Source organism: Epinephelus fuscoguttatus, linkage group LG4 (assembly GCF_011397635.1).
Source record: "Epinephelus fuscoguttatus linkage group LG4, E.fuscoguttatus.final_Chr_v1".
Classification (NCBI taxonomy): Eukaryota; Metazoa; Chordata; class Actinopteri; order Perciformes; family Serranidae; genus Epinephelus; species Epinephelus fuscoguttatus.
In genome coordinates this window covers 22,242,877-22,256,084 of record NC_064755.1, presented here as the reverse complement: position 1 = coordinate 22,256,084, position 13,208 = coordinate 22,242,877, and the positions used below count along the sequence as shown (strand labels likewise).

The 13,208-nt window shown below is 41.4% G+C and overlaps 2 protein-coding genes across 3 annotated transcripts; both read right to left on the bottom strand.

Annotated features, from left to right (window-relative positions):
- Positions 1-1,655: 1,655 nt before the first annotated feature.
- Positions 1,656-4,341, bottom strand: LOC125887488 (E3 ubiquitin-protein ligase RNF12-B-like). Its single transcript, XM_049574345.1, has 2 exons — positions 4,160-4,341; positions 1,656-3,239 (listed from the first exon to the last, which is right to left on the bottom strand). The coding sequence occupies exons 1-2, from the start codon at positions 4,324-4,326 to the stop codon at positions 2,324-2,326; spliced, it is 1,083 nt and encodes a 360-aa protein (XP_049430302.1). The 5' UTR covers positions 4,327-4,341; the 3' UTR covers positions 1,656-2,323.
- A 2,199-nt stretch (positions 4,342-6,540) lies between these two features.
- Positions 6,541-10,876, bottom strand: si:ch211-127m7.2 (uncharacterized). 2 transcript variants are annotated; one of them, XM_049574346.1, is made up of 3 exons: positions 10,655-10,876; positions 10,445-10,547; positions 6,541-8,547 (listed from the first exon to the last, which is right to left on the bottom strand). In XM_049574346.1, the coding sequence occupies exons 1-3, from the start codon at positions 10,753-10,755 to the stop codon at positions 8,194-8,196; spliced, it is 558 nt and encodes a 185-aa protein (XP_049430303.1). In that variant the 5' UTR covers positions 10,756-10,876; the 3' UTR covers positions 6,541-8,193. The 2 variants fall into 2 exon arrangements, with proteins under 2 accessions (XP_049430303.1, XP_049430304.1); XM_049574347.1 differs by having other exon boundaries at positions 10,469-10,547.
- Between the last annotated feature and the right edge of the window lie 2,332 nt (positions 10,877-13,208).

The window sequence follows — 13,208 nt, the reverse complement described above, 5'->3', positions numbered from 1 at the left end:
CAGAAATGGAAATGGTACATCTAATTGGATGTGATGTTACGTTTGAGCTGTTACTGTAAATTCAGCTCTATAGTGCACCATTACTTTGGTTATACACACATTGCTTATTTCTAACAAGAACATACTTTAGGAAAACAAAAAAATAATGCAAATAAGTTTCTGCTCAAACCTTTAAAAAACAAACACGGTGTGTGCGTTCCTTCCCTGACATACAGTGTAATATTTTCCTTGTTTTTGTGCTCTGGCCTTTGGAGACCATAGTAGGGCAGGAAATCAACATCAAGAGGGGGAGGCTCAAGTCCAGCACTTTTGTTTATTGAGCTGAAAGCCTCTGGTATGACAGGAATCACAAATAGTGCAAATCAGGCTGTTTATCTATTCTCAGTGAGCATCAAGACGCAGCTCCGTGTGCTAACTGTATCCTCCACTAAAGGCCAGCTTGACTGAGATCACTGTCTAAAGAGTGCCTCTCCCTCTCCATGGGGACTCAACAGTGTGTTGCCAAAATCATGGGACTTACCCTGCTGCCATGCCTCGAGGCGTAGATTAACACTAGGTGTGGCTAGACTAGACAAATGTTTGTTGGGAGTGGGACTTATGATTATGAAACTTTAGAATGCATTAAGTGATGCATGATGATTATAGATTAATTAGTGTATGTTCAAATTCAAATGGAGCAGCTCCACGTTGCACATCTTGCAGTCCTTCCCTCCGTCCTTGGGTAATAATGCTGTCACATTGGCAAGGTCAACAGTTATTTTTTCTAAGTTTCACATGTAGGCAGGATGAAGTGGCCTCTCATACCAATCCACTGACTACTCGGTCAAGATGTTGGATAGCAACGCAGTGAGGGCAGAGGGAGTGTGGTGGGAGAGGCATGTGAGGAGCAGATTTCTCATGGACTGGAATACAGTCATACTCGAGACTTTTGACCCAAGCCCCCCGAAAACCTCCTTCTTCTGGAAAGAATGTGGCTTCGTCTCTCTCCTCCCCTCTCCTTCCCCTCCCTCCCTCCCTTCCCTCTTGTCCTCTGTCCCACAAGACTGTGAGGAGGCACTGTCTCTCATGTGCGGTCTGTGTTGTGTTGGCTGGAATCTGATTTCCATATGTACACTGTGTCCCATACATGTGTTGGTGTGTTATAGAACATGCTCTGTGTCGGAGAAGACTCCAATTGTTCCAATATGTGCATTTAACAAAACCATACTCGCACTGTTGAGGCCGGCCAAGTCGTATTGTGCGTTCAGAGTGATGGGACGAGCTTACAGCTTCTGCAGCTTTTCAGGCCTCACACAGGGGTGTAGGTTTCATTTCAACATTTGGAGGGACGCATGGAACTGGGGGAGTTAGGGGGTCTGATGCCAGAAAATTTAGCGCCTGAATTTCCTGCGTTCTAGTGAGGCCTTTACACCAATTTTGCCTTTTCTGCATCAATTTATGGTGTAAATATCTTAATTTTTATCAAAATAAAAGTCCTCTGCTGCTTTCATGTTTCACTGGAGGGGACATGCATGTTCTAAATACTGAGGGGGACGTGTTCCCTCTGTCCCCTTCAATATTTACACCTATGCTTACATAACACCATCTCGCCTTTATCTTGATCTTCAACATATTCCCTCTAATTAAAGTAAATCAGGGACCATGACTATAACACATGGAGAATAATATTTTTATTTTCACAAGCAAGCCACTACTTGGGTTAACAAATCCCAGATATTGTATTGAAAATACAATAAAGATAAGGAATATTACAAAGTCCATGAAAATGTTAAGGCATAAATGTTTATTGGACACTTGTTTGTTGCTGTATAGCGGTATGCATGTACTGTCTCCGTCTTTGGTTGCATTGCCTCTGCCCCTGCCTATTGTTTTGCATTCACTAATGAGTGCTGCAGACTTACCCATCCACCAAAAAGCTTTTGCTTTTCCCCTTTTGTACTCGATCAACACCATACTTGAACCTTTTTTCTGTAGGGAGTTGTTACATAGCAATGGCTTTGTTTTCTTCAAGTCTCTCAAAGAAATGCATTTAAATTCTCACTTGGTGAATTTGCATAGAGGAAGATCTCCGTTGTCCAGCAATACACTTAAGTACACTCATAACCCCATGTGCTGTTAAACCCCCACCAACACACCCTTTTTTTTCTTCTTTTGGCACATTTGATTTGGAAAGAGAAAAAGAGTTGTTTTGCCTTTATTTGGCCACTTAAGTGAGAAAGAGAAAACATTGCACCTGTGATTCTTTCAGAATGCATGTAAGGGGTTAAGAGGGTTTCACAGAAAAATATCTGTTCACTTCTTTAATACATCCTCTTCCACGGTTTCACATCAGCTCAGTGGATGCGCTCACGCCATCGGGGATCTTGTCATCGGTGGGAATGAGGTCAGCGACAAGGTCATTTCCTTTCAGCTCTAAGTTCTTCAGCAGTCCACGGACATCTTCCTCGTTGACGTCGGTCACAAGCTGCTCCAAGTTGCCACCAGCCTCCACCTCTATCAGGTTCTCCACAGATTCGGGTGTTTCCTCGCTCCTTTCCAGCTCAAATGCGGGAATCACGGAAACCTCAGCACTCTCGAGGCATGCCTCGGCCACTGGGATGTCTAAGGGCTCGTCGGCAATGACTGGGGCAGGAACGTCAGCAGCTGGGGGAGTTACATCAGGGACACCAAGGTCGACCAGAGGCTCAGGGAGGGACTCTTGGTTAAGGTCTATCTGCTGCTCCAGAGCCTCAGCAACGGCTGGCACTGATTCTGAGATGGGTTCAGGGACTGTCTCGACTTCTGCCTCTGGTTCGGGAACTGGCTCGGGTTCGGACACAGGCTCTGGTTCAGACACAGGCTCTGGTTCGGGAACAGGTTCCGGAGCAAGCTGAGCTTCAGCAACAGGTTCAGGTTCGCTGACTGAGACCACAGGCTCAGGCTGGACTGGAGCTGGGGTTTCCTTTGCCGCAGCCTCTGGCTCAGCATCAGTTAGTGGGTCTGAGGCAGCAGGAGCCTCTGGAGGTTTGCACTCCGCAACACATTCTTCATTGGGTAAACACACCTTCACTGTCACTGCCTCCCCCAGCACCACTTCGGGATCTTCTGTCTTGATGGCCTCCTGAGTCTGTGGTGGTCCAGAGTCTCCGGCTGGCTGTGTGGCAGCTGGCTCTGCTGCAGCTTTCTGTTCAGGGACAGCAGTTTCAGCAGGAGTGGCTGGGGCTTCTCGCGCTTTGCTGAAGCGGGCTCCCATGATGAACCTGTAGAGAGAGTTCAAAATGAGATTAAAATTACTTTTAAAAGATTAAACATCGAATTCTGGTCCTGAAGTGGCTACAAAAAGTAAATACACGCTTCTCTTTTGCTCAATATTACATAAGATCCCTATTCCAGGCATTGTCATATCAGATGGAGTTTTTCTTCCAAATTCATGAATGCACAATGGATCAAGGTCACAAAAACAAACACAAGTAAAGACAGACACTTGCTTATACTTGTCAGGGTTTACTTAACTGGTTGAGCAAAAAATATCCCAGTGTGTGTGTGTATGTGTTATGGTACATTGTGTTCTCTCGTGCCCTTCCCGTGCTGCATGTACAGCATGTGCTGTGTAGTGTCGGGATTCACGCGTGTGTTTATCATCAGTGTTTCCAGAGTGCCCAAAGGAAATTTAAAAAGCATTTGTCTGATTGATTATGTTTGTGGCCTGCTTTGCACTGCATGCCACCTCTCACGTCCCAACTCCATTACAAACAAAAGATGGGACACGTTTAGACATGCACTGAAAACGTTTGCCAATTAATATTACTGCACAGACGCCATGTCAGGGAAACGGTGGTTTGTGATTTCCTTTTGTTTGCGTTTTTAAAATGACTCTATTAAACAACCACACCTTGATCCAGTTGTACTTCTCATCTGAACCATGAATTTCAACACACACTTCAAACTGTTTTCATATCTAACACATGGCATGACAAATATGCCGATTATGATTTATATCCACACAAACATCCGTGTGCAAATTGCCATTAATTGTTGCTCAAAGAAAAACGAACAAAGAAACCCTTGCAGACGACCCCGCCTCCCTCTCGTGCTCAACAAACTTAAAATAAATCTAAAAATGTACAGGAATAAAAAAAACAGCTGCGGGTATAAGGTGAAATCAGAAATAGGAACCAACCTTTTGAACCTGTTTGCGTTGCAGTGAAAGCAGATAAAGTTGTGGATGATCTCGCACTTCCAACTTGGAGAAGTCCGCACGTCAAACTGTCGAAGACAGCGTGCACCAGCGGAGTTGACTCCTGCAAGCGGCGCTGCGCACCGTGCGCGATCACGCTCTATGCGCATGTCGCGCACCAACCCCGGGCCCCCACACTTCCTCCTGTACCAGATTGACTTCAACCAACGTAAGTAAACAAGGCATAATTAATCCACTAATTTAACTTTACTGGATCACATCAGCAGTCAGACATGAATCAGGATTTATTCTTGACAAAGCAGCTTCACCTGTCACCATGTTTCTGACTTATCACCATTCTGTTTGGTTTCAGAATGATCATTATTTACAGCTCTTTGAAGTCACACTTTCATTTTAATGGGATTTCACTGAGTTAATTCCATTGATTTCACGGAATTGACCGAAGTCAATTCCATTTAGATGTAATGTAATCATGAAGAGGAAACTGCCAAATGAATCCTGATCAGCTGACTTGGTTAAATATTAAATCCGTGACACATTTGTTGCTGTAGGACAAGTTTGTTATGCTGACAAGTTGGCAGCTGTCCCATTTGATGGTTGCGTCATTAAGATCACGCACATGATAATGCAGTTAATCCATGCAGTCTTATTTAATTTATGTTTTTCTGTAGGAAGAAGTCAGGTATTGTGGGGCATCAGGTAAAATGGGACATTTACAGTTTTACATATTTGGCTCTATAAACATTGTCACTACAAGAGTGCTCTACAAGTGAAACCATTGTTTTGATTGGTCTGAGATAACTAGGAAGCTCAGAGCAAATATCAAAAAACATCACTGGACCCAGAGCTTGCAAGCCAAGTGGCATGTTGATTTTCCCTTTGTGGTAATAAGAGTACTGCAGCTAAAACAATGATAGCAACAAAATGGTTAGGATGTTGCATTTTATTAACTGTTTGACTTATAATCATATTATTTTAATACTACACTTTATTTTCTATGGTTGAGGGTTTTGAGAGTGCACTTAATGGGACATTTTTCCTGCTGCTGAAGAGCTGCCTGCTGCTATAACTACTGTATCAATACAATTAAAAGCGAGTACTCCACTCATTTATGGAGCCGTGCAAGCCACTGCATTTCAACAACACGGTTCATAATAAAAAGCATCATGTTAATAAATGAAGGGATTCAGTCGACAAAAACGTTGTCAGAGGGCTTTTATTTTGAAATGGAAACAGTTTGGGTTGAGTTAATGATAAAAATGTATGTATTATTTTATGTCTGTGACAGATTTTGACATTGCAACTGCAGCTAAAGGTGGTATTATGTAAGTGTGAGCATCAAAAGACCAATGTGACTGTCTGTTTGCTGAAAACCGCGGCACACAAAACATAGGCGAGGCTTCTAAAATCTAGATGTTCTGCAGCGAAGCAGCAGCTCCAACCTGCTATGCACACACGCTGCTCACGCAGGCAGCATGGCCCGTGTGTTATGTTACTGTGTGCCATCTTGTCATATTATAGACATTTTTAGTATTTTTGTCACTTAAAAATATTAAAGATGATGCAGTGAGCACGTAAGCACACACACATATGTGCCTGTCCATTGTAGGCAATATGGCACTAAGAACACAGGCAGCAAAAGAACAGGAAGAGCATGGCGGAAAAGGTGGAAAATCTCTTTTAATGAATAGTTAGGTTACATTAATGATTTCATGAATTAATGACTGAACTGATAAATGGATTTAATAATTTAAAAAACAAACATGACTGTCCCATTTTACCTGAGCATGTCGAAGTGAGGTAGGCGTTCTCGATGTGTTTGAGGGTCCAACGTTTCTAAGGTATTTTACTTGGCAACATGTTTTCTTTACAGCAATACAACATACATATATAACAAGTTCTAAAATAACACTTGAGGTAGTTTTTGGAATTTTAGGTGGGATTTCTTTTTGGTATTCCCAGCTTACATGTCTTCACCCTTTTTTAACAGGCACCACTCTTACAAATGTTTTTTGATTGATTAAATGTTTGTGTTGATTTCTGTCAACCTGAATATTAAATCTACAGGTCAGGGGACATAAGGCCTTAAACATCTTCAGATATGGCTGCTCTCTCTGTGAGGAAAGCCACAGCGTTCTCTCTTTGGATTTCGCTGATTCTCCTGCTCATCCTCACTCAGATGTTGACCTCTCTGATGCTCTTTGCTGGTGTGTTCATCTTCTCCGACGACGCCCTCATCAGCTCCTTTCACTGGTGGTACCAGATTGATGTCAGTGGAGCTGAATCTGAGGGTAACGTGGATCCCCCCTCAATAGTGCTTATCCTGACTTTGTATGTTCCTCTGGTGCTTGTGGCCTTTGCCCTGCTGGCGATGCTGTTAGCGGCCTACGCCAAGGACAAAGCAGCACTCTGGTTCAGCATGGCCAGCCAGGCTGCATCAAGCCTACTCATCTTGACCGGCATTGTAGGCTTTCTGATTTTCTATTGGTCGTATGTGAGCTGGGAACGCACGACCATCGGGTTCTATATCTGTGTGGGTGTGCAGGTTGAGCTGGCTGTCACAACTGTGCTGAGCTGGCTGTTGGGGAGGAGGCTAACGTCTGACTGGGAGTAGATGGATCCGGATGAGAAGTCAACCTCACTCTGTTAGCAGGAGGGAAATTTGAATCGTAAAGCTAAAGTGCCTGATGAAGGTATAATGAAAGCAGTGTTTGTTTTTTGACAGTTTTGTTACATGTTCATTGTTATATTTCCACTAAATGATGGCAAAATCTTTGCTTTGGGTCCAAAATCCAAGAGTGTTAAGACAGATTTTATAATGAACCTGTCGCCCTTCTTTTTGTAAATAGACTGGAGCACACTGTAATAGCTGCTGCGTGCTGTAACAGTGTTTCTGAATTCTGGGCAGACCGGTTTGTGAAGGTGATTACCAAGTGTTTAAATAAATATATCACTAAAAAGAAATATGACCTATGTGCAAAGCTGGTGGATAGGTGCTCAGGAGAGTAGCACTTTGTAAAAAGGGCTTCTGTTCTTTTTTGTATTTCCAATAAGACAATTTTAAAAGGTAGTGAAGTAGAAGAGCAAGTGCTGACAGCTGTTAGAGTCCACACAAAGGTTTATGACAGGGCTGCTACTTCATCATTTATTGAAGTGGACAAACAACAACATCTAATTAGCATAAACTACAATTTAAATACAAGAATATACTCTGTGATCTTCCAGTTCAACATCAATGTGACCCTTTAATCTGTGCAGTCATCAAGAAAGCTTGGAGCTGCCTCACTGATAAAAATATCTGTTTGTCTGAACTCATACAAAAAGGCCCCAGGTGCAGCTGCAGCTGCAGCACAGCGCTCTGTACATTAGCACAACCTCAGTGTCAAGTATTCAGTGCTTTGCTCATGAAAATATAAGCAGGCACAGTGTTTGAAGCGTGTCTCTCTGACCACAGAAACTCTGCAGTGATGTACTATAACATTACCACAGCTACAGTCAGCTTTACATTCATTATCAAAGGATCCGCTCTGTTAATTATCTCAACATCAAAAGAGTTCTGGCTCCAGTCTTCACTTAAACAAGGCTGAACTAAACTAAATATTACGATATCTGTGTGAGGGGAATTTCCATTAATCCATGTTAGCTCATTAGACTGTTAACTCAAACTAAAACATTCAGCAGCTCCATTAACACTGAATTGACCTCAGACCTCGTGAAGCCACACTGAAAGATGCTTAATAGAGCTGTCTCAACAAAATGGGGTTTGGAATACTTTCATTGAAAACTGACATTTACATCTCATTTTAATGCATAACTTTGTTGAGTAATCTGGGTCAGTCTGTGGAGCTGTGGCAGATTTACATCCCAGTGACATCAATAAAAGGGTCACTTCTCCAGGGGCTGTGTGCGTACTGATTGGACTGCTTGGTGAAGTTGTTACGTGCGTGGCATTCCCCTTTAAGGCAGTATTTTACATGCACTGCAAACATTTCAGTAGTTTTCCACAAAGTTCATCATCAGGTGAAAAAAATTTCTCGCACAAGCCGTAAGGAATCGTCCTCTGCTGCCTCTGTTGGCATCTGTGAGCGCTCCCTTTTTTCCTCAGCCTCCAGTCCAACATTCACAAGACCACAGCCATCCTGTACTGGCCCTGACCTCTGACCCTTAGGCCCCTCAGTCTGTGGGCTCGTAGTGTACGGCAATGTTTCCACCTCTGTTATGTCCAAGTCTGTTTCTGAAACATACGTCATGTCCAGGTCATCACCGAAATCTGATGACTCCTCCACTACAGTCACTGGCTTTGGTATCGCCTTTGAAGCGGCAGGGTTCTCCTTCATCTTCACAACGGTGCCTGCTGCCTTGTCCTCAACCTGTGTGTGTAGGGGGGGGGGGGTCAATCACAGAGTTTGGACAAAATGTAACAGGGAATATCTTGCATGTAATAATCTGTGACAAAAATGGGCTGACACATAGAGACAGACAACCATTTACTCTCACATTCACACCTACGGCCAATTTAGAGTCACCAATTAACCTGCATGTCTTGGACTGTGGGAGGAAGCCGGAGTACGTGCAGAAAACCCACACTGACACGGGGAGAACATGCAAACTCTGCACGGAGGGGATTCCCCAACCTGTGTTTGAACCAGAAACCCTCTTGCTGTGAGGCGACAATGCTAACCACTGTGCCGCCAGTGGACAAAATATGTTTTGCATATACTTGTAAAAGTTAAAATCTGTATCAGGATCCAAATGTATCTGACTTTCACACATACGATGCATTTAATATACATGTTTTCAGTGTTGGAGAGTAGTGAACTACTTGTAGTTTAACCAGTAGCTTAATTACATTTTCTAGTAGCTTTATATCGGCATGTTGAATCAAGTAGTCACAATTTTTTTTTGCCATTTTTTGTGTAGGTAATTACTGAAACTACAAACAATGTGGAGCCATAAAAGTTAAGAAATTATTATTATTATTATTATTTTTATCATTGCTTCTCTACTGTAAATGAACCCTCTTTTACCGCAATTAATCATAAGCATTGGTTGTTGAAAATGTATTAACAAATGTTCAAAGAAGGTGTTGCATGCTATTTTATAAGTTACCTGACTGGCTGAGTAATCCTGCTTTGTGTAACACTCCCACCTGGACTCAAGTTTCTGGAGAGCAGGTGTCTGTTTAAAAAACAAAGCTGATATTTCTTGCACTTTCCACTGTATTGCAGGGTATTTTGTTTTTTGTTTTATGTAGGCTATGACCTGTAAACCAGTGGGCACTTTATGCAATAAACTCAACTGTGTGGTATTACGTGCTGGCATGTGACTTTTTATAGTTTCATATTATATCAGGTGACATGTTGTATGTACATGCAACCTCCTCCATTTTACATAGCCTTGATTCAGTGTACCATGCATCTCTATGTTTTATTACAAATGCACAGTCCCTCACTCATCACTGCATTCTTTATGACCACTTTCTTTATTGACCACTTGCAGACTGCAGCACTGGTATGTTTTTATGTATAAAACAATATTGGGCAAACTTCCAGCCTAGCTGTGTGTCAGCTCTGGTGGTTAACAGCGTCTTCCTCCAAGTGGTTGCCCCTTAATGAACCCTGGGTTTCAACAGATCTGGGGAAAACCACGTTTTTCTACTATGCACCATGTGCGTGGAACAATCTTCATAAAGATCTACAATTACAAACACTTCCATCATCGATGACTTTAAGAGCATCATAAAGAAGATGGTGATAGAGATGTAAGCTTTTTTTCTTGAGAGGCCACTGTGTTTGAATAGTTGTTGTTTTATTGTGGATTTTTGTATTTTATCTTGTATTTGTTGCATTTTAATGTGTTTTGTGATTGGCCAGGTCTCTCTTGTAAGAGACTGTGAATGTCAATGGGACTTCCTGGTTAAATAAAGTTTAAATAAATTTAAAAAAAAAAATAAACATATGTGCATCGCCTCTTTTTTTTTTTTTTTAAACAAAGTAGCTGAACTACTTTTTCTAAGTAGCTTTAGTTACCAAACTAGATTTCTCCCTGGGGTATTATTGCTGTAACTCAACTTCTTCCACTGTAAAGTAGCTTTGCCTCCAAAGAAGCCTCTCCGGCACTGCATGTTTGGTTGTTTTGCATAATGTCAACATCCTGAACAATACTGACATATCCTATCTATATATTTTATACAGTATAGATCAAGCACTTGGTCTTTTATAGCACATCCTCCTGGTTCCAAACATGTAAAGTGAGAAACAGCTCCACCTTGTGGTCAGTCAGGAGACTCACATCCTCGCAGGCTCCGGTGGTAAGATATGACACAGCTGCCTCCACCAGCTCCTTCTCGTTCATGCAGTAGAAAACAGCCCTGTGAACACACAAGTGCGTTTGTGTGAGTCAAACAGAGCTTAGGGGCTTTAATTGACGCATAGAACCGAGGGTTTGTCTTGTTTTGGCAAGGTAAAGTAACGTTACCGTGCAGCTTTCTGTTTACTGAGGCTCTTCAGCGGCTCCTTCTTCACTTTCTGCTCCTTCTTCGCCATCCATGACGGCAGAGCCCGGTGTCTGTCCGACATGTCGGTGTTATATTATACACGTTTACATACTTTCGTCATATCTAGACAAAGGTTACTGAGGTATTTTTGGGGTATTATCCACGAGTGAGTGAACAGGAAACAGAAACAAGGGGGTTGCTGGGTGTTGAAGTCACGTGACCACTGGATGGCTGAGTCTTTGGCGCCACTTAGCGGACAAACAGAGTAATGCACCACAAGAAATCCTAACCCTTCAGATTATGATTAACAAAAGCATTGTTTTCAGTGAAACAATTTAGATTTTTACATTTAGTTACTGCACAGTGTTGCACTCGTGCCAGCCAGTCCATTAGGAGGCATTTCTTTAGGTTTTTAATTAGACATTGTTAACATACAAATGTAACATCTGTGGTTGGCATATTTGTACAATGGTTAAAGGCACATCACTGAGTCACACTGTACTGTCTGACATGTTCCACAAACAGTCACTGTGGTTTATTGTGACGCATTTCGCAAGTATTTAAACCATTGAACGCTGAGCAAATTGGCACGGTTACTTTCAAAAAACATGGGTAATAAAAGTAATTGAGTAACTGAGTAAGAAATGTTCCACAAACTGCAAAAAAATATATGGCTTTAGTAAAAAAATTTAAAAAGAAAAAAAGCTAGGGAAAAACTATATTTATAATTAGCATTATTATATATTTGAAATTATTATAATATAATTATTTACATTTTTAAGCTTTATCCAGGTCTTTTTTCTTGTTTGTTTTTTTGTTTTAAACATTCTTTTCTTGTTTTTATTTATATATTTATTTACTAATTTTGCTGTTTTTAATTTTCTCATTTAATGATTTCTTGCTATCTTTTTTTTAGGGTAATTTCTTCTGCCGTTGCTCATTGCCTTCTCCCCATGTTTTTGAAAGAAACCAAGCCAGTTTGCTCAGGTTTCAAACGGTTAAAGGTCAGGGGTGTCGAAACTTTTTTTCATGGTGGCCAGGGTAGATAATGAGAAAATACCTGGGTGCCATCTGCTTCTTGCATCATATGTGTTATTTTAAAAAGAAATCACATAAAAAGTGAAACAAACTCAACTGTGTCATCTTCCACTGAAAAAGTTGTCCTATTCAATTGTCCACCACTCCGGAGGGAGGCGGCCTTCGCTGTCATCTTTGCGCGTCTTTCTACATTTGTTAGCTTGGTTACAGTCTGTTAATGAAAACTCACTATTTCTGCCTGTGTAGTTCCTACTTGGTGCATATCTACAACCTGTATGATGATCCAGCAACCATGAGGTGAAGGAAAAGTGCAAAGTGATCTTGCTTGATTTGATTTGATTTATTTCAAACATTAAAAAATAGCATAAAATAGGATGTATAGTTGAAAAAAATCCCTACAAAACAGAAACAAACAATAAATCATGAACAGACTAACAATGAGAAACATAAATGAACATTTCATGTCCAACAAAGAGAAGCAACATGCTTGTCTAGCCCTACCCCCAATCCCAAACTATACTAATCCATCACTAATCAAACCATTACATAAATACACTCTCCTCACATTTACACCACTGCCCTTCTTAAACCTGATAACCAATATTACCCTGTGTATAAAACAAATACAAAAATACTAATTGATAATTGTGCTTTACATTCCCTCTAATCATTTCTGTACCTCATGAAGATACTGCCTTTGTAAACTCTGATATCTTTGCTTAGTTTGATGTCTTTCTCCGTTTGATTAACCAATTTTGTGTAGCGAGTCACAGCCTATATTTTGAAAGACAAGCTGCAGGCTGTTTAAAGTCTGTCATGACCTCTGGGTCAGACTGTGGACATGCCTCTTATAGGCTCACCTATTGGGTCATTTCATTTATAACAATGCATCAAATTTAATTCATTGATAAGAAGAAGATATACTTCATTAATCCCTACAGGGATGTCATATGTACACACACATGCACAAACAGGACCTATACATGCATGCATGGACCGACCGTCGATTTGGTGCCTTGCTCAGGGCCACCTCGGCTGGGCCCAGGGCTTGAACAATCTCCTCTACAGCTACCAGTTCACACTCCTCTGCTTCCCAACCCAAGTTACTATGGACTGAGCTACTGCCGCCCCCATGTGTTCTGTATGTAACTGAGCCTACAAACTAACTACAGCAAATAAATGTAGTGGTGTGAAAATAATTTCTTCTCAAATGCAGTAGGACTAGTAGAATTTGTATTAAATGTGGATACCTTTGAACAAGTATCCCCAAAACTGTCATGATTAGGGACAGTACTTGAGTAAATATACCGTAGTTAGTAACCATTACTGGCACTTTAGCTGCACCCAGCTGTCTTTAATCAAAACATGCACACTTGACTTTATGACATTAGTGATGATCTTTTTGAAGTCTGGTAAATGTTGAGACTTGGTCGGCTCATTGAAATGTTGTTAAAGACATTTCATTAAAGTGAGTTTGGATTGAATGTGTCTTCATGT